This window comes from Hippocampus comes, unplaced genomic scaffold (assembly GCF_001891065.2).
Source record: "Hippocampus comes isolate QL1 unplaced genomic scaffold, H_comes_QL1_v1.1 scaffold62, whole genome shotgun sequence".
NCBI classification, from domain to species: domain Eukaryota; kingdom Metazoa; phylum Chordata; class Actinopteri; order Syngnathiformes; family Syngnathidae; genus Hippocampus; species Hippocampus comes.
The window spans coordinates 809,954-829,069 of NW_017806062.1; the positions used below are offsets into that span (position 1 = coordinate 809,954).

At 42.3% G+C, this 19,116-nt stretch overlaps 1 protein-coding gene across 2 annotated transcripts in view; it reads right to left on the reverse strand.

Moving 5' to 3' along the window:
- Positions 1-6,147: 6,147 nt before the first annotated feature.
- The window catches only part of plxnb2b (plexin b2b), a 194,578-nt gene continuing 181,609 nt past the window's right edge, over positions 6,148-19,116 (reverse strand). For both annotated transcript variants that reach the window (XM_019893346.1, XM_019893345.1), the window contains 10 exons: positions 18,197-18,353; positions 16,147-16,247; positions 14,385-14,469; positions 13,975-14,126; positions 12,817-12,977; positions 10,355-10,502; positions 9,743-9,807; positions 9,585-9,660; positions 8,398-8,472; positions 6,148-6,665 (listed from right to left, as the gene is read on the reverse strand). In XM_019893346.1, coding sequence (XP_019748905.1) covers positions 6,561-6,665; positions 8,398-8,472; positions 9,585-9,660; positions 9,743-9,807; positions 10,355-10,502; positions 12,817-12,977; positions 13,975-14,126; positions 14,385-14,469; positions 16,147-16,247; positions 18,197-18,353 — 1,125 coding nt within the window. In that variant the 3' untranslated portion in view covers positions 6,148-6,560. The remainder of the gene's footprint in view (positions 6,666-8,397; positions 8,473-9,584; positions 9,661-9,742; positions 9,808-10,354; positions 10,503-12,816; positions 12,978-13,974; positions 14,127-14,384; positions 14,470-16,146; positions 16,248-18,196; positions 18,354-19,116) is intronic.

Below are 19,116 nucleotides of genomic sequence, written 5' to 3' on the forward strand. Positions count from 1 at the left end.
TAGGCAGTCAATACGAGGCAATTTTGGCCCCTCATCTTTCTTTATTCCCATTTCATGCTTAGCTGTCAGCGCCTAATTAATGTTTTCGCAGTCATTCGTCAACCTTCACCACGGAGGACAGGGACGCCGGGGCGGTTATTTATATTCTTGACTCATTTTGCAAAGCTTTGTTTTATTCGACCGCCTCATGCGCTTTATGAAGACTGACAATATTATTGGAGGTAGCTGTGCTCAAAATATGAGAAGAATACAAGTGGGAGGCAAATAAACATGTCAAGTTTTAGCACGTGGCCTTGTAAAATGGAACAAGCGGGGATTCTCAAATGGTGATATGCGCCCCTCTGGGGATGCGAGGGGCCTCCTGCAGTGTGTGGGAGAGTCTCCATAATCAGGAAAGTCGTTTTTTTTTTTTGGGGTTATTTTTCATCTGTCTGGTTGGTGATGCCAGAGTTGTACAAACCCCAATTCAATTGAATTTGGAATGTTCTGTAAAAAAAATAAAAGCAGAATAGAAAAATGAGCAGATTGACCTCTTAATTGTCTTTACTATTACGGCCGAAAATTTAAAATAGTCAACGTTTTGAAAATACTTCAATCTTGGCTGTATCAACCTGGGAGACATTTTCACACATAAAACCAAGACAGCAAAAAAAAAAAAAAAGCGAAATTAGATTTTTATTTTTTTGCATGGGTATTTCCCATTATTAATCAATTACTCGAACATGAATCATCTAGATTTATACCAGTATACACATGTAAATACATGTGTAGACAGCTATAAAGAAATACATATATGAATAAATAAATATGTACCGTGCTACAATTACTGGAAATCCACATCTATCATTGGATTCGGACATAAAAAAAGTAAAACGTTTTTTCTTTATTTTCCTAGATTCATCTCGCGGGCCACTGAGATGGCCGGCATGGGCCTCAAACGGCCCGCGAGATGCCAGTTGCACATCTTTGTATATATGATAGGGGTTCTGCTCCAATCATAGGGTCACTCTTTCGAACGGAATCAAATTATCCTCAAGTTAACTTATTATTTCTGCACATCCAGGTTGTGTGCGCTGGCTGTCGCGCGAAGGCGAGGCGCCGGAATGAGCTGTATAAATACCAGTACACTTCAAAAAGAAATTGGCTGTGTGGCGAATACGAGCCGGCAGCCCAAGGTGATTGTAAATCATGCAATAGCATGGGCGGAGAGACTTCCAATTGAAGCCAATCACTATTGGAAAAGTGAAAAGAAACACAGGGCGATATGAAGGGCATATTGGCCTCCAAGTTTATTCACACAGGAGTGCGTGATGAAATCTGGCTGTAAGAGCTCCATCCACACACACACACACACACACACACACACACACACACACACACGCACATACGCGCGCACGCACACACGATGCTGCACTGGTTCAATTAAATTAACACGAGCAGATCAGATACAAAACCCGAAGCAGCTGAGACTGCAGCACTTCATTCACAATACGAACACATTCAATTGGATAAAAAAAAAAAAAAAAAAAAGGACCCAAACAACAGCTTTTTTTTTCATGTCTTTTTTTTTTCTTCCAGGACTCAATGCATAGGAGTATACAGTCAGAATACAGTATTTCAACATGTTTTACAAAGATTGATACAGTATAGGAAACGAGAAATCATAAAAATAATAACTGCACAGCAGTAAGAAAGATCATTTATCGAGTATAGGTATAAGTCATTGATCGCACACACTGTGGAGTAGCCGAGAAAACACAAGGTGGAAAATAAACACCACTGCAACAATTTTGCGCTCTACTCAGAAGTCTACAGAAGAAAACCCGCCCCTTGTACCCCTACTTGTTTTCAGTTATTTAGCCTTGTTATAAACCTTTGAACGAGAAAAAATTCAAATTTGGCTTTTTGGGCCTACAAAGCTCACACCACAGACACCCAAAAAAAACACACACACATATCAACACTGTGACTGTCCCAAAAAAAAAAAAAATAATAATTCACGATGAAATGTATTCAGCCTATTGGCAGTCGGGGTGGGAAGCAGTATCAATACCAGCATTCAATGGCGATACAGTTGCTGTCCGATATCAGTTGGGTATATACAGTCTTACATAGATACGATTATGTAACCGAAGATGTTTTTCTTTCAAGATCACAGTGATTCTCAAAGTATGGGCACGCGGGCTCCTGGTAGTACGCCAAAGAATCACAAACACTTTCAGTACGTAACGTTTAATTGTGGAACAACTTTCTACCACTTTTATCAGACCGATCCCGCTAGTACTTTCGATTTTTACAATTCTGACAAAACATTGCGAACAAAGACCTTTCTTTCTGACGCAGAGGATGATTCATCGATGTGTCAAACTGCTGCAATGTAGCGCCAACCAGAGGTGGGCATTCGTCAGTGCGGTAGTCCGTCAATGAACTTTCATCAATGTATCACGCCCACCCACTCGGTCCGAGTCAGCCAAATCGCGTCGAGAACGGACTGACGGGTAGCACGTTACACGAATGTGCTGCACGCCTAAAACGTAGCCAAATATTGTAAAAAAAAATTACTGCATTGTATTGTAAATAATAAAACAGCGTTGTATACCTTTTGGTCCCACAGACTGCAATGACGTGTCACATATCGTTTTTATTTCACCTATCACCACGCTGTGTGTGTCTGTTGTTTGTATTGATTGATTTTTCTTGATTTGTCGGCGCCGTCTTCTTGTGCGACGCTTGCATGTGACGTAGAAATTATGTTCTTGACGCCGATTGGCTGTGGCTGATAAGGGACGGACTGGACCCATGTGGGTCGGCCTGAAATGTTGACAGGAACTGAGTGACGATGCCCGCTTCTGGCGCCGACTACTGCCGCCAAAGACTTATTCAATGTTGGATTATTAAATTTTGGGGGGGGGGGCTTAAGTATCGGTGGCTGGTATCGGCAGCCTCCACGAGTACCCAACAACTTAAAATAAGGCCTGTATTGACCCGATGCCGACACCCGGTATCGATACTTGCCCATTCCTAATCTTTATTGAACTTTTTTGTGCAATATATATTCATGGATTAATTATTTAAGTGCAGTGTTTATTGAATTTGTATTTTCCTACATTTTAGCACAGCATTAATGTTCACACTGTGCATAATGTGACACTAGCTTACAAAAATACGAAACACGCTTCAAAAGGCATAACCCTCGGTCTCGTTTTTCGATGCACGTTTAGGTCTCAAATGCTACTTGGTCAAGATGGAGTTGCTACGAGGTGGAAAACATTTGAGAACCACTGCATGATAGGAATTATTGCTGTATCGCGATGCTTTTGGTAAAATATCGCAATTCCCACCCCTAATTGGCACACACACACACACACAGACTGCTGCAGCAGGGCATCTATAGCATTTTAGACAGCACACACGATATCACAAGTCCAAATACATTGCTGTGTCTAGAGCACTATCGCCATCATAGGTTACCTAGAGAATAATTTAGAAACATTATATGTATCATCCTGTTCAATAAGGCACATTTTTGGTCAAAGAAAGGCTCTGTAAGAAGCTTCTTGCATCGACTCTGCCAGTGAGAGGAGTCAACAGAGACGCCCGCCCAATCCCATGGCTGATGCCATTAGACTGAAAGTCTAGGGGGGGTTGGAGGGTGGGTGGATTCGATGGTTGGGCAGGGCCAAGTGCTGTTGTTCTGGATGTCAGGGCGTGCTGCGACAGCAAGGCGGGCTTAGGTAGTCTTGAGGTCCGTGCACGCCCTCCCCTCGCAACGACAGGGTTTAACATTCTAGGGGGTCAGGTTCCAACATGACCATACACGCGAGATACACGCACAACCGTGGTCGGGTGCAAAGAACAACCATGCTGCTGTACGCACAAATCCATTGCCAGGTACAACCACGGTAAGGTGTACACAAAACTGTGGTGGGCGGGTACGTATACAGGAGCGGTGAGGTACACGTACTGCCATTGTCAGGTCCAACCATGGGCCGAGGAACGCACACGTGATCGTGATAGGGTGCACGCAAAACCATGGTTGGGCGGAGACGTAACCGTTTGGAAGCACACACACATTCATCGTCAGGTACACACAAAAGCAAGATGGGAGTAAATATACAACCATAATGGGGAGCACATACATCCAATGTCTGGTACACACACAACCATGGGTAACAACCAAGGTCAGGTATACACAAGCAGGCGCACGCATAGCCATGATGAGGTCTACACACAACCATAGACAGGAGCACCCACGTCTGTGGTGAGGTACACATTTTCGTTGGCAGGTATACACACAGCCATGGTCAAATGGTCAAGTGCATATACAGCAAAGATCCGGTACACACACAACCAAGGCCATACCTTTTTAAGGTTTAGACATAACCATGATCGGGTACACACACAAAAAAAGTCTATGTGTCGTGTATGAATGTATTCCCGTATTCCTGTTTTTTTTTTAGACACACACAAAAAGTCTATGTGTTGTGTATGAATGTATTCCCGTATTCCTGTTTTTTTTTTTCTTCCAAATCTGGACTGTGCTCCATTTATAGGAGCTCAGTCTGGGGTTGTTTTTTTTTTCCCCCCTCGCTCAAAAGGCAACCCAGCGGACTCCCGTTTCGTATCCGTACACTGTTTTTCTTGGATTGGTTGTGTCTGTTCCATTTCGTTGCACCCTTTGGTACAATGACAATAAAGATATGCTGATTCCAAAAACCGTGGTCAGGTACAAGCAGGGTATGAAGCCCACACACACACAGGATGAGGTGCATACACAAACGGGGGGCAGAGACACACTCACATGATTATCAACAGGCGCATACGCAACAATGGTCAGGGTACACACACAACCACGGTCAGGTGCACGGCCAAACATGCGACACACTCCACCGTTGGCAGGTACTCGAACAACAACGGTCGGGGCCTCAATGACATCATCGTGATCATCGTCAGCCGAAATCACAGCGACTCGCCCCCACCCTGCTTTCACACAATAATCCGAAAAAGCGTAACCAATATATACAAGACATTTTTGTTCAATATGTACCACTTAAGTAGCAACTGCGTACCTGGCAGATTAGTGACAGCAATCAGCAAAGGGCTATTACATAGCTTCAAGAGGCAGGATGCTTGATGAATATTTTGGACAACAGATATACATTAAAAAACAAAACAAAAAAAAACAAAAAAACAAGGGAACAGGAACATCATCATATGAATCAAATACAAACATATTTACTCTTATTCTATTGCTGAACTGCTACCAGAGGCGGATATGATTAGTGAGCCTGTTCTCTCCAGAATTTTGTTAGGATTCGCTCATATTGGTGGATGGATTTTGGTGACCTTTTCAAGCAAATTAAAAAAAAAAGTTATTTTGTCATTACACAAGAGTGCATTGACAAAATAATTACAGACATGGGAAGCCTTTACCAAGACCTTTAATTTGATGTGCGATAAGATGTGCTTTGTTCCAAATTCGATTTTTAATTGACATTCCGATGAGTAGTGAGCAACCTTTTTTTTTTTCTTTCCCAATATTAACACCCGACTAAATTCTGGTGAGAGTTGCAAGCTGATGTGATCTGACGGTAGCTCATTGCAGGGTTGATGTGAACGAAAACACCAAAGATAGCAGCAAAAAAACAAAAAACAAAACTTAACCAAAATATGGAGATGGGGGGGGGGGGACAAAAAGACGTGAAATGTTCTTCTGTGCTTTGTTTTTGAAGTGGAATGTACCATGGCACTGAACACTAAAGGGAGACAGACTGTGCTGTTAGTGGCTTCCACAAAGCACGCACGGCTTAAAAAATAATCGACGTTAAAAATAGATATATACTGTTGAGCCGTCAGTCATGCCAGCCTGTACATTGTCCTTGTGTGAGGACCCTTTGGTCTCAGTCAAAGTGGGGGGTGCAGGCTTCTGTCAAGTGGGGGAGATGGGGGGTGGCTCCATTGACAGGAAGCGGGCACCTCTCGGCCCTCACGCTCGACTTTAGGCATTCCGTGTACACACACACACGCACACACATTAAAATCAGACACTCTCCAACCACGTGGAATCATAAAAACACTATCTGCACCACCGGCTGATCCATTTAAAAAGTACTTTTTTTTTGTGTGTGTTTCCATTATAAAGCTTTTTTCGACGATAAAGACAGATTTAAAAAAAATAGATCATACGATTCTCAGAAGGAAAAGAAATTGAACATCTGATTATCTCCTGCCACAGGGGCTTACTTCTTTCCTTCCCCTCTCTTTCGACGCTTCCCGAGATGCGTGCTTGAGGTTTGGCAAGTGAGCTTTAAGGCGTACCTTTTTTTTTTTTTTTTTTTTTTTTTTTTTTTTAACACATCATCAACTCTCTTTGCTCTCCGTATGCATTTCAATGACACGCCACACAGGAGAACATTATTATTATTAGAATATCGTCCCAGGGCAGTAACGCACGCCACTCCTGTCTCGCTGTGATTTATCAAGCGGAAAACAAGAAGAAATAAGCCCCTGTAGTCACTGGCAGGATCCCACCGATTATCCCGCCCGTCTCCGTCTGCGCGTTAGAGATCAGTCACTTTGTTTTCCAGGGCGGCTGCTATCTGCTGGAGCCGCAGGGTCAGCTGCTTACTCTGCGCTGCCGGGTCCTCGTCCAGGGATGAGATGATCTGGGAATGAGATGGAGAGAAGAAGGCATGGTTAGGGACCAAAAGAGTTGGAGTTCAAGGAGAGTAAAGCGGAGAAGGAGTGGGTGGAAGAGGTTGTTGATTAAGGGTGATGCGGCCGAACACAAATGTCCTATTGCGCAGTGCGACTTGTTGCCATGACATTTGATTCGTAGGTTAACGGTGTCGCAATGCCACAGACTTAACGGACAATCAGAAATGGCATGTTGGAGCACATGATCTTCTACAAAAAATAAATAAATAAAAAATGACATTTGCAGGTACCAAGCGAGACTCCTGACAAGCTCCACCAAAAGAGTACATACGATAGATATTCGGGCTGAAACGTGTCCTGGAGTGATCCGAGTGCCTCGGTTAAAAAAAAAATGCCTGAGGCATTGATTCTGCTTCGCGTACCCGATTATTTATGTGTACGCTATCAGGAGGAAATCAAGCTAACTGTAGCAACAATTGTTCATGCTATGCATGGCAGTAACACGCTGCCATCGCAGTCAGGAGACCAACTTCAAAATAAACCTTACCTGATCAAATAATAAATGGACTTCAATGCCTTTAAATGCTTTAATTTTTAAGTGGTTCCTGGCAGTGGCGTGGCGTAACAGCTGACTTGACTCATCTCCGACACTGTGTTTGGAGCATTTATTGCCATCGAGCTGCTGCTACTAACGGCAACACGATGACTTGCTAATTAAGGGCGCTGCTAAAAAAAAAAAAAAAAAAGAAAAAAAAAAAACCTTAATTCCACTGACACTGTATTGTACGGCGCCTGCTGCCAGCGTTTAATACTAGCCACACTAACAGCACCAGAAAAATGGGCAGTTTGTTTCTGATGTCAGTTCGTCTCATTCAGCAAAATCTATGATCTAAATTCTCAAATAGTGTGCTGCTATGCAGTTTAAATTCTGGTAACGTTGTTTGTCTAAAAATGAAAACGTATTGGCTGCTTTTTATTAAGGGGAAATGCATTTTTTTGTTTTCTATACCTTTAACCCCCCCCGCCCCCCGCCAAAAAAAAAAACCAATAGAATAGTACTGAACTGTATTTATAATTTTGCAAGGCATGACAAATTGAACCTGATCATTGGCAATTTTTACATTTAAAATGCAGGTTCGGATGCAAGTTGAGAACTTTTTGCAACCAGTTGTTAGCCAACCACTGGGAGGGAGGGGTTGTGGGAGTAGAATAGTTAAGTTGTTATGAAGCGAATTGATTTATTCACTTCAATTTTCCTTTTTTAAAAATGTTACAAATTACTTGTGACGCCATTTATCCATGTTAAGCCCTTCACCCCCTTGCACAATAGAAATAAACACAATCACTTCCAACATGCCACAAAGCAACTCTGCTCCCGGGCGCTCCGATTTCCTTCACACTCTGTGCGCTCTGTCCGACGCAACACCCAAATAGTGCGGATGGCATTTTCATCTAAATTTGAATCCTATTCCTTCATTAGCTTTTGTCGATTCCTCCTTTTTTGTGACCTCAAGTGGCAACACAAAATGGACGCTTTAAAGCACAAGAAAAAAAAAAAACAAAAACATTTCCCGAGAGCAATTTTCCAATTCACATCCTAGAGAAATGATTCCAATTAAAATTGCACGCAATCACTCTTCAGGCATGTCAAGCAAGAGGAGGTGGGGGTGGGCGGCAAAAGCAATAACAAAAGCAAGCAGCGGTGCGTTCACTAGAATAGACCGCCTTTGGGCCTCTTACCCCGTCGTAGTACTTGCTGGCGTACCGGTACAGCTGATGGAGAGCCACTTGTGTGTTCAGCTTGTCCGTGTGAGACTGGCCACAAAACAACGACAACAAAAATGAAAAATTAAAGAAAACAGTCATAATTAAAAGGCGCAAGCCGGAGGAAACATCATTCAACTTCAGTTAAAATGGATGTTAGATGCCTCGCTGGGATTCAGAGTCAGAAAACTTGATTTAGACCGTGGAAGTGTGTGATTTCTCCATGCCAAATAATAAATGTGACATTTGATTGAAAGACTCTAATAAGAATATATAAATACTAAATACGGTTTATGTTTAATGATGATGATGATGATGATAATAATAATAACATAACTTTGCAATCCAATGCAAATACTTTAAAATTCATGATTCCCACCTTTGCTGTTCCTGTTGTAACATAATATAATGTTACAAATATGAAAAGAATAAAATAAAATTAAAAAAAACAACAGAGCAGTATGTATGTCTGTCTGTCATATAAATATATATTTTTTCCACGACAGTTTTAATACTATATATATATATATATATATATATATAATTGAAAAAATACAATGACACCGTTTATATTAATTTGTTCAACAAGAGCGCAGTACGTTAATCAATATATTTTACCCTCAGCAGAATTCGTGTGAACGATTCTCACTCTACGTATACATATTTATATATTTTTTATTAAAGAACATTTAAAAGCGCATATCATTGAATCTGTTGAACAAAAACGCAATGCGTAAATATATATATATTTTTTTATAACCACCACAGCATTCGTGTAAATGCTTGTTCACCATTTGGAAAATATGTTTTAAAAGTCAATTAAATTAAAACATACCAAGTTGAAGAATAATACATGTTCTATTAATTTTGGAAAAACAGAGCAGTACATATTGACATAATTATTCATTTTATTTATTTTTTCACCCACAACTCCATTCGTCGTGCAAATGCTTGCTTTACAGCATTCACGCAAAAACACAACTGAAAAATTCACTTTTGATGATTTAAAACGATTCATTAAAAAATATATAAAAAAGCGGGGGGCATACAGAGGACTGACTCTGTCATGGAGCAAGCCTTGGCCGAAGTCACGTGCGTGTTTTTCACCAGGCAGTATTAGCAGCGTAAGCAAAGGAAAAATGCCGGCTGGATGTGTGTCTTACCCGCGAGACCTCTGCCAGATGAGTGTTCATGTCCTGGTCGCTGACGGGGACCATCTGTCTGATGCCCTTGTAATAACTGACGCACACATACACACACGGCGCTCAGATTGTGAAAGACACGACAACTTCTGCGAGAGGAAATTGCTGACGGCGCTTACTCATCCACCATCTTCTTGTAGGTCGAAATCTCCTTTGCATAGAGAAGTTTGTTACTCGGGGAGTCCTGTCCGCAAAAACAACAAATTCTTAATTAATACGGGGGTGCCTTGACTTACAAATTCAAATTTGTTCCTTGACAAGGTACACAACTCTAAAAAAACCCAGAAATGGGATCCTAAATCATTTTTGTTTACCCGCTGAAATTAAACTGAAATGTCATTCATCCGTGATTTGTAATTTGTGGTCGATGTGCTGTTTTGGACACGCAAGTGGGCACAAGATGGAGCCAAAGTCCTGTCTAAACAGAAATTGGCATCAAGGAAGTATGTGAAAGTGATATGTCTCAACTGAAAGACAACTTTTGTATGTTGGGGAGGAGCCAGGTTTAGCCTGGGTTGTGAGAAGTGATGGTGAGTCTTGGTCAAAAATATATACATCTATATTTTCCCAAATAAAATTATTTGTTAGATTTGTTGTGAGATGAGTTTTAAATGATATTTAAAGTGGGTTTGAATGACATCTTAAATTATTAATATCTGCAATTCTAAAATGGGTAGGTGGGGGTGGGGTGCCAATTACCAAACCCTCGCAAAAACTGTGGTTTCACTTACCCGACTGAGTTTGTGCTCGGTCTTGGTGCAGGCGTCCATGAAGGTCTGCGCGATAACGGAGAGCGAGGCGTCCACCACTTCCGACACGTGGACGTCGAAGATGAAGTGGGGGTTCTTGAGGATGTTCACCCAGAAGCGCAGTGGCAGGCTGCAAAGAAATACACGGCAAAGCCGACTGAGCGATTTTGTCAAAACAAACCCATCTTCCCGAAAATGTGCCTGTCGTTGTGTACCGTTATGTAACAATGAGAACAACCACATTGAGTTTCTAAGCCCAAGACATGATCAACTGCGCTGGGTGAAAATCTGGAGCCAATTTTAAGCACCCGCAGGACGACACTGTCTAAAACACTCTCATGAGGAGGCACTATTATACAGGAGCACCCACTAATACAATCTTCTTCACTCCAGGGACATCCTGTGATGCCATCGCTAAGAATCTTGAGGGTTCTTAGCAGATACAATACAACACGATTTTTATTTTTTTTTTTCCCACTATTTTAAAATATTGGTGTGTGTCAAGTTCCTCCACATTTTCCATGTATTGAATGTTTATCAGCATTTTTGGGACAATTTTTAGGGGTCAGGCTGGTTGCAATTGCGGGGGTCACCTGCTGAGTAATTGAACAAGTTAATTTAATAGAATGGATAGATTAGTCCTGATCGGATCGCCGATCGATTTATTTTTTTTTTATTTAAATTTTTTGAAGTCACCGATTGGCTCCGAAATCCAGATCTTGGAAAAGCTAATGATTTCCTTTTGGATTAAAAAAAAAAAATGGACGGAACAGTTGAACACATCGGAAGGCATTAAGGCACGTTGAGGGAGAATCAATAGCATTTCCTTTAAGTCAACTGTTAATCATGAATAATTCAGTGGAAGGTTTTAACGCTGTCTCACAATCCAAAAGCCAAACACAAGTGCTCCAAAAGGCAAACAAAAGGGATGTGAGCTGAGCAACAGCCCAGCCATGCTTGTCGGGGCTTCGCCAAAGTCTGACCTTTAGAAGTCCTCCACCAACTTTGAACAGCACAGACGGCGCGCTGCACAATGCTCGACTACGCTAACTGATTTCCCATCTGAACAGAAAACACCCGCTTCATTCTTTTCCAAAATAAGCATGTATATATATACCAAAAAAAAAATCTCCCTGATCTGAGCGTGTGCCCGCCCAAGTGAGACATGAAAGGCGCAGAGTGTAAAATAAAACACACACCGGGCGGGCGCCCCCCCCCCCCCAAAAAACCCTCAGGAGGGTGTACAACACCAGCATAAAAATAACACTGTTGCAACAATCCCACAATTAAATTAGCTTGGGACACAATTACCATGTTTGTTTGTTGTTCTGCCTCGTACACACATTCATATTTAATACGTGGCCCCGCATTGATTTGATAAACATGACGGCTAGATGCCGAGTGTGCGGCGCCGAGTAATTAAATCGCTCATCGCCCGTCCTTGCGCGGGTGCGCTCTTCTTTTTCCCTGCCTCTCAGCCTTGCGTCAATCACAGACTTCGACATGCAACACGTTGTCTGGGGCGCCCCAGACTGCGCCGGGCGTGACACTAATTTATGCGCGGGAGCGTCACACGGGAGCGGCGGGATTGCAAATGCGAAAAGGCACTGAGGCGCATTTTTGCATTTGAAGGCATCTCTTTCTTGGATAATCAACTTTTGTTTCTTGGGGAGAGTTAGTTGCGAAAACTGGAAACACTGATGTGGATTAGACACCTCGGCGTGCGCGTTGAAGTGCTGGGGAAATTTGAGGCTGATGTTCAAAGTTTGAATGCCGTGCACAAGAATCGATGGAGGTTATTCGAGAACACGGGTTTTCGAAGGTAGTCGGGTCAAATATTTTCCTCCCGGACTTGTTTCAAAAACTAAAATGTTATTTAAGAAAAGAGTCACCATATTACGGGAGGAAAGTTGGAACATTATGAGAACAAGGTGTCAAGAATCAGTTTGCTACAACAAGAAAAAAAAGTTGACATTTAACTCGAATGAAGTCCAAAATGACAAGAGAAAAAAATTGGCAAACCAGGAAAATCAAATAATAATTTTACAAAAAAAAAAAAGAGACAAAGAGAGACAAGGGATTCAAGCTTTCAATATTATATGAAAAAAATCAGAATATTACAGGAACATGAAGCATTTTTTTATTAAAAAAAAAAAAAAAATTATAACACTATGAGAACCGATTTTTTGAGGTGGGGGGGGGTTGGGAGGGGACGTTGGAATATAACAAAATGTAAAATGCCGCACGTAATTCATGGCCACTCACAAAAGGTTTGTGATTTAGTTCCCACAAGATGTCAGCAGACATTTTCTATTCAGTCAACATAGTTTCTTGCCACCAGATGGCGCCAAAGCAATATTTTGACATTCAACACCGCTTTGGTCTGAGCGCAAAAAACAACTTTTCCAAATGCACAAAAGTCCAGCTTTTTCACCCAAGCTTACCTGTTGGTCTTCCAGATATGGATGGTCTCATCGTCCACATTGTTGTGCTTTTGCGCCTGCTCGTCCAAGAAGTCAAAAAAGTATTTGACCGCCGGCGGCACCACCGCCCCGGAGCACAGCACACTGCGGAAGAAATCGTCCACAAACTGCTGCAACGTTCCCTAGAAGAAACGACAACGCCCAATGAGTCAGGGAAGCGCTGGCAACATTGGAATGCATACGGGAAAACGTCTGCATTCCACGTAGACAGACGTGAAACTATTTGAGTATTTGCTTGGGCTTAATGGCAACAAAGTAATCCACCCTTGTGACAACCCATTTGGAAGCTGCCAAAGCAACAAATCGACTGGTAAGGCAAATCTAAAGTGTGATGAAAAGTAATTTGTGGAAAAGAGGCAGAAATAACAATGGCAGATGGAGGCTAATGGGAAGATAATCCCTGAATATCAAAATGAAGCAAAAATGTGACGCCTTGGCTGGATTTGAGAGTTGACTTCATTCTGTGATCGCGCTTACTCGTAACTGCCTACAATCATGATCCCCACTGAGTTGAATGGGATTGCCACTAATCAAAATTACAGACTTTTTTTTGGTCACCTGTTTATCAGGGAGAATAATACTGCAGTGCACACATCGCATTGCACTTCATTAAAAAAAAAAAAAAAAAAAAAAAAACTTAATGTAAAGACTAACAGGAAACTAACAGGAAAGAAGTACCAATAATGCAGAACATTTTATTTTGTTGCATTCTATTTGAGTATATAATTATTACTTACTACTGTTTCCATGCAGTAAAATATTGTTCCAAAAACATTTTTGTGCGGCCGGAACGGATTTATGTCATTTCAATTCAAATGAATGTATACGTGTGATTTGAGTTACAAACATGGTCATGGAAGTACTTGAGACTCCGATGTCAAGGCACCACGGTATTTTTTTTTCTTTTAAGTTGTGAGACAATGAGAATAATGTTGCAATTAGATAAGAATGAAGTCGTAATATTACGATAAAAATCAAAGAGTAGATACTGCAAGAAAAAGAGTTACTGGAACGAAGCCAGTTACCACAAATGAGGTCAGATCAAACAACTTTTTTTTTTTTTGTAATACAAAGGTGTCAAAGTGAAATAAATTGCCAAGAGGAGAAAGAAATGTGCACCTTGACAGAAAGCAGTCGAGTGAGATAAATCTCGGTGATGGCTTTGGTCATGGACTTGTCCTTAATGCTGCCCCGCTTGGACTTGATCTCATCCAGTTCATCGGTGGGCCTCACGAGGTGAAACACCTTGTCGTCTTCCAGCAGAGCGTTCCCTGAAACAACACGTTGAATCGTTACTCGCCGAAGAATCACAACGAGCGTTTGTTGGCACTCGGCCGCATTTGAATGAATGTGCTCGGGACATCAAAGACACGCGCTTTTATGAAACGCACATGAAAAGAAAGTGCTTCTCATTTGAAAGTAATCAAAAAAAGTGTGGCTCGAAATAAAACATGAATTAGCATGCTAAATGAGAACGCGGGAGGTGGGTGAAGGCCTGGAGGAAATGTCATCCTTTCGAAAGCACTTACGCTCCTCGTGGTTTTCCTGGTTCTGGTCGTAGTTCTGCTGAGTGTGGAGCACTCGAGACAGGACTAAGGTGGCGTTGTCGCGGACCTGCAATGCAATGCCAACAACACATAAACAACAGGACGACTCAGAAAAGACGTCCACCAAGGCCAATGGACAGGATACGACAAAAGACGAGACAATCCTCTGAAGAAATTCAGCAGCACATGGCAGTTTGGTTGAAAAGATAGAAAAGAAAAAAAAAAAAAGATTAAAAATACAGCGGAAGAAGCTGTGACGTACAATGACTTTTTTCAACAATAAAGTGGCGCGTGATTTGTTGAAAACAATATTTTCAAGTAAAAAGAATATTTATTTTTTGAGCACTCTTATTATTAAGAACTACGATTGCAAGAATAAAGTCGTAAAATGGAAAAAAAAAAACGGTAATGTTGCAAAAACCAAGTACTGTTGAAAAAAAAATTCAGTGTCACAAGAATTTGCAATATTTAAAAAAAAAAAATCCAAAATCGACACCAAAAAATTTAACAAAAAAAAAGGTGTCAACATGAAAATCAAGTTCCCATATCAATTTGAGGAAGAAAAAAAAAGTTGAACTGCTGCGAGAATAAAGAGTTCTTTGGCCGCTCCTTGTCAAGTTTAAAGCAAAGCAGCTAGGTAGTTTTTGCATGAATCAAATAGTCCGAGAGTACTCAAGGTCCTCTTCCGTGGCCCCCCCAAACTAATTCAGGACCAAAACAAGCAAATGGACACGACAACCGCAGCGGCTCTTCCCCCCCGGGCATGTTTACAGGCCATTTTCTTCACAAACAGCGGCATTAGCGGGACGCAGGGGCCATGGATTCCGCTTTTAAGGGACAATGCCAGCGTTAACGAGAGCAGGGCACCGCAGAAGAAAGAAGATTTAAGCGCATGAAAGGCGGCACAGAAGGGGGATATTTGCGGCTGACCTTTGTTTTCACAGGGTCGATGCGGTGAAAGGAAGATTTAGAGGGCTTCTGTCACTGCTTGAGGCTTGAGCTAAATGCTGCTCAGGAGGGACCGCAGCGCCTTTCTCGCTTTTTATGGTGTGTACTTTTGAGTGTGAATAGTAAACAGCCATGGCATTAGGTACACCGGCGTGCGCTGAATCGAGCGTGAAGCAAAACCCTCAAGTACTCGTAAAGTCAGGAGAATTTGGTTGTAATATTATGATAAGCGGCGGTCCAATGGGCGAGTGGTTCGCGCGTTGACCTCAAAGTGCAGAGGTCGTGGGTTCGATTCCGGCTCCGGCCTTCCTGTGTGGAGTTTGCATGTTCTCCCCGTGCCTGCGTGGGTTTTCTCCGGGTACTCCGGTTTCCTCTCACATACCAAAAACATGCATGGCAGATTAATGAAAGGGTAAATTGTCCCGAGGTGTGATTGTGAGCGCAAATGGTTGTTCGTCTATGTGTGCCCTGCGATTGGCTGGCAACCAGTTCAGGGTGTGCCCCGCCTACTGCCCGAAGACACCTGGGATAGGCTCCAGCACGCCCCATGACCCGTGTGAGGAAAAGCAAATCAGAAAATGGACCGATGGATGGATGGATATTATTATCAGAGCAAAGTCGCTTAGGCTAGTATGCTCGCTGATGCTCTTGATCGGCCTCATGTGAAGGTGTTTTGTTGTTACTTTTTTGGTCACATTATGATTTTTTTAAACTCTTGCTCGGTTTTGATCGACGATGAAAAAGCAAACACGAAGCGCTTCCTATTTGCCTCTCGTCAAATACGACCATTACGTACGTTGTAGTGAGCCAGCGTGTTGACGCGTTTCCATCGGCCCTCTTTCTGGGACGTCAAGTCCAGATCGGACAGAATTTGTCCCGTGGAGCCAGGGCGCCACTCTGTGGAGAGAAGAGGAAAAAAAAGAGCTCACCACCACAGATGGGTACTAACCAGCCACCAACCAGGCAGTGGCATGACCCCACACGTACAACAGTCAAGGCCCCATACAAGAAGCAAAGTTCTCAAAACCAGCCGAAAACGAAAAGAAATACATACATGTATATTAATATATTTATATCAAATCTGCGGCTGTGTGCAGACCAGATAGCTGACTTTGTCAGAATTTTTTGAAAAGTAATTCCAAAAGCTGATTGGCAGCTCCACACTTTTGAATGGAGATGAGATTAAACCGCCGCGCAGACCTGGGTGAGGGCGCTGTCGTGGCTCATTTACAATTAGCGCCACATGAGAGGGTTATCGTCCCAATGCGCTACGAAAGGCGACAGATCTGCACTTATCTGAAACGCAGAACGGAATGAGATCGGCTGCGCGCGTGGGAATTGGGGTGGGAGTGGGAAGGAGGGGCGGGGGGGGGGGGGGCTGTCTTTGATGTGGCAAAAATGTCTGTGGAGATTTGAGCTTTTGAAGTTGGCTCCCCCTAGATTTGCAACTTAAGAACTTTGTTTAGCGAATAAAAGCTTTTCCTTTTTGCTGATCTTGATTTCAAAACACATTTTCAAAAGGAAGCAACTGTAATTCTTAACTTTCATGCAAGTTTAAAAGTAGTACAGTGGTACCTCTACTTACGAAATTAATTGGTTCTGGAAGAAATTACTTAACTCGAAAATTTGGTAAGTAGAGACGCGTTTTCAATGTAAATGCCCTAATCCGTTACAAGCCCCGCCCAAAATTTCGACATAAATTTTTCTGAAAGCATAAAAATGCATCAAAATGTTTAACAAATAAATGTTACAATTAGATTATTGCACAATGAGAGTTGTGCATAAAAGAATAAAGAATAAAAATGATGGTCATTAAGCTTTTAAATGCATCCTCATCGATTTTTGTTCTCTCTCAGAAGTGGTTTTTGCCTTGTGTTTTGAAAAGAACTGATCCAAGGACGTTTGCTTTTGTCGGCTTTTAACAACCCTTCGAAAATGTCCAAGGCAAACAAACATCAGCATAGTGAGCGATCGCTCGACTGGTGAACACTTTTTCTGGGTGATTCGCATTTACGTTCAACTATTGGAACACCTCGTGGCCCGAGGGGCAAATGACGAGGACGCTGCATAGACATACAGCTTATCTGTTTATCTATGTACACACATAGACACATATATGATAGAAGTGCTTCTTAGCCAATGGGATGCCAGGATGATGCTCGGTAGTAGCCAATGGCAGAGCAGCTAGAAGTATGTTGTGTTCAGGAATCTCGGAGCTGCGAGTAGCAGCTATCCTGTATTTTTACCTTTCATATCTTGAAATTTCTTTCGTAACAGGAGGCAATATTTTCCTGGTCATTAGTCATGATCTTTCAGCTATATGTTGCATACATCAGCTAGCATCTGCTTGGTAAAACTAACATATTTATTGAAAGGAGGAATTTGAAACTAACATATTGAATGAAAATGATATTGAAGGAATTTGCACCAAGCTGGCAGATGCTTTCCTATTTCGCGGCCAGTGACTTTTCTAGATCGGTTGTTTTCATCAAACTTCCTCTCGCTAACATAATTTTGTTGCCTTCTGCGGTGGCAGGAAAAAAAAAAGGCGAAGAAAAGGCATGGTGCTCCTTTTGAAGTTACACTGCGTTTGGACGGAGAAAAAAAACGATCACCCGTAACTTTAAAGGAGACAAATGAGCAGCTAAGTGACGTTGTCGCTATATTTAGCTTTTTTGAGCCCTTTGATGACTATTCTTTAAAGTGACATGAAACTGCTGAACGAGTTCTGCTGACATTGTAAAATGATGGCCATGCTTCGTGACAGCCCCCCCCAGCCCCCCTCCCGTATAATTAATTCAAATTACGAAACCTCAGTGCCGTCCGACTTTCAACTCTTGACTCACCCAGCGTGACGCTGTCCACCTTGGGCCGCGCCGAGTACGGCAGGTTCCTGTACACCTGCTCGATGATCTTCTCCTTCACCTGCGAGATGGTGTCGCAGCTCAGAACCTTGACGGGCGTCACATCGGGGCCCTCGCCGTGCACCAGCACTTGCAGCGTCTGGCGACAAGACACAAGGAAGTCTCAAACACACGCGGAGATTCGAACATGGCCTCGCGTACACAAAAACGAGTTAAGCGTCGGATGTAAGGTCATCTTGACATGAGCAATTCTTTCAAAAAGATATAGAAATGAAATCATGATGGGCAATGTTTTTTTTAAAATTGTGAATGTCAACTCCACTACTTCTAATAAAAAAAAAATATATATATATATATATATATATATATATATATTAGAATAATTAGTTCAATGGGAAGTAGGCCTCTTTACAAATGTTAAAAATGTAGTTCAGCCTTTGCAATTTCGTGTTTGCAAAGAGGATGGCCCACTGCACCATACGAGATACTGGGGGGAGGGAGATAACAGGGTGTTGCAAAAAAAGTGAAGAATGTGGGCAGCAAGAAAATGGACCGCTTCAGCGAAGCAGAGACTAAGGGCAGGGCGCTTATATGGCTGCTTCATAGGTGTTGTTTTGGCATTGTTGTCTTGATTAGTCATTTCGAGTTTCAAAAGTACAACCCTCAGGTTTTTTTTTCTGAATTCCAATTACTCTCCAGGGAAAGGGCCTAACTTGCCCAACTGGATATCGCATGGCCTCCCACACGAAAGTCACATGCACGCACAGGCACGCACGCACGCACACACTTCTGCAGTTAAGTTGTGGTTGTCATGGTAACTGCACTTTTTTCTTTCTCTCTCGCTTGCTCTCTCTTTCCCTGACACACACACACACACACACACGCGCGCGCACACACACACA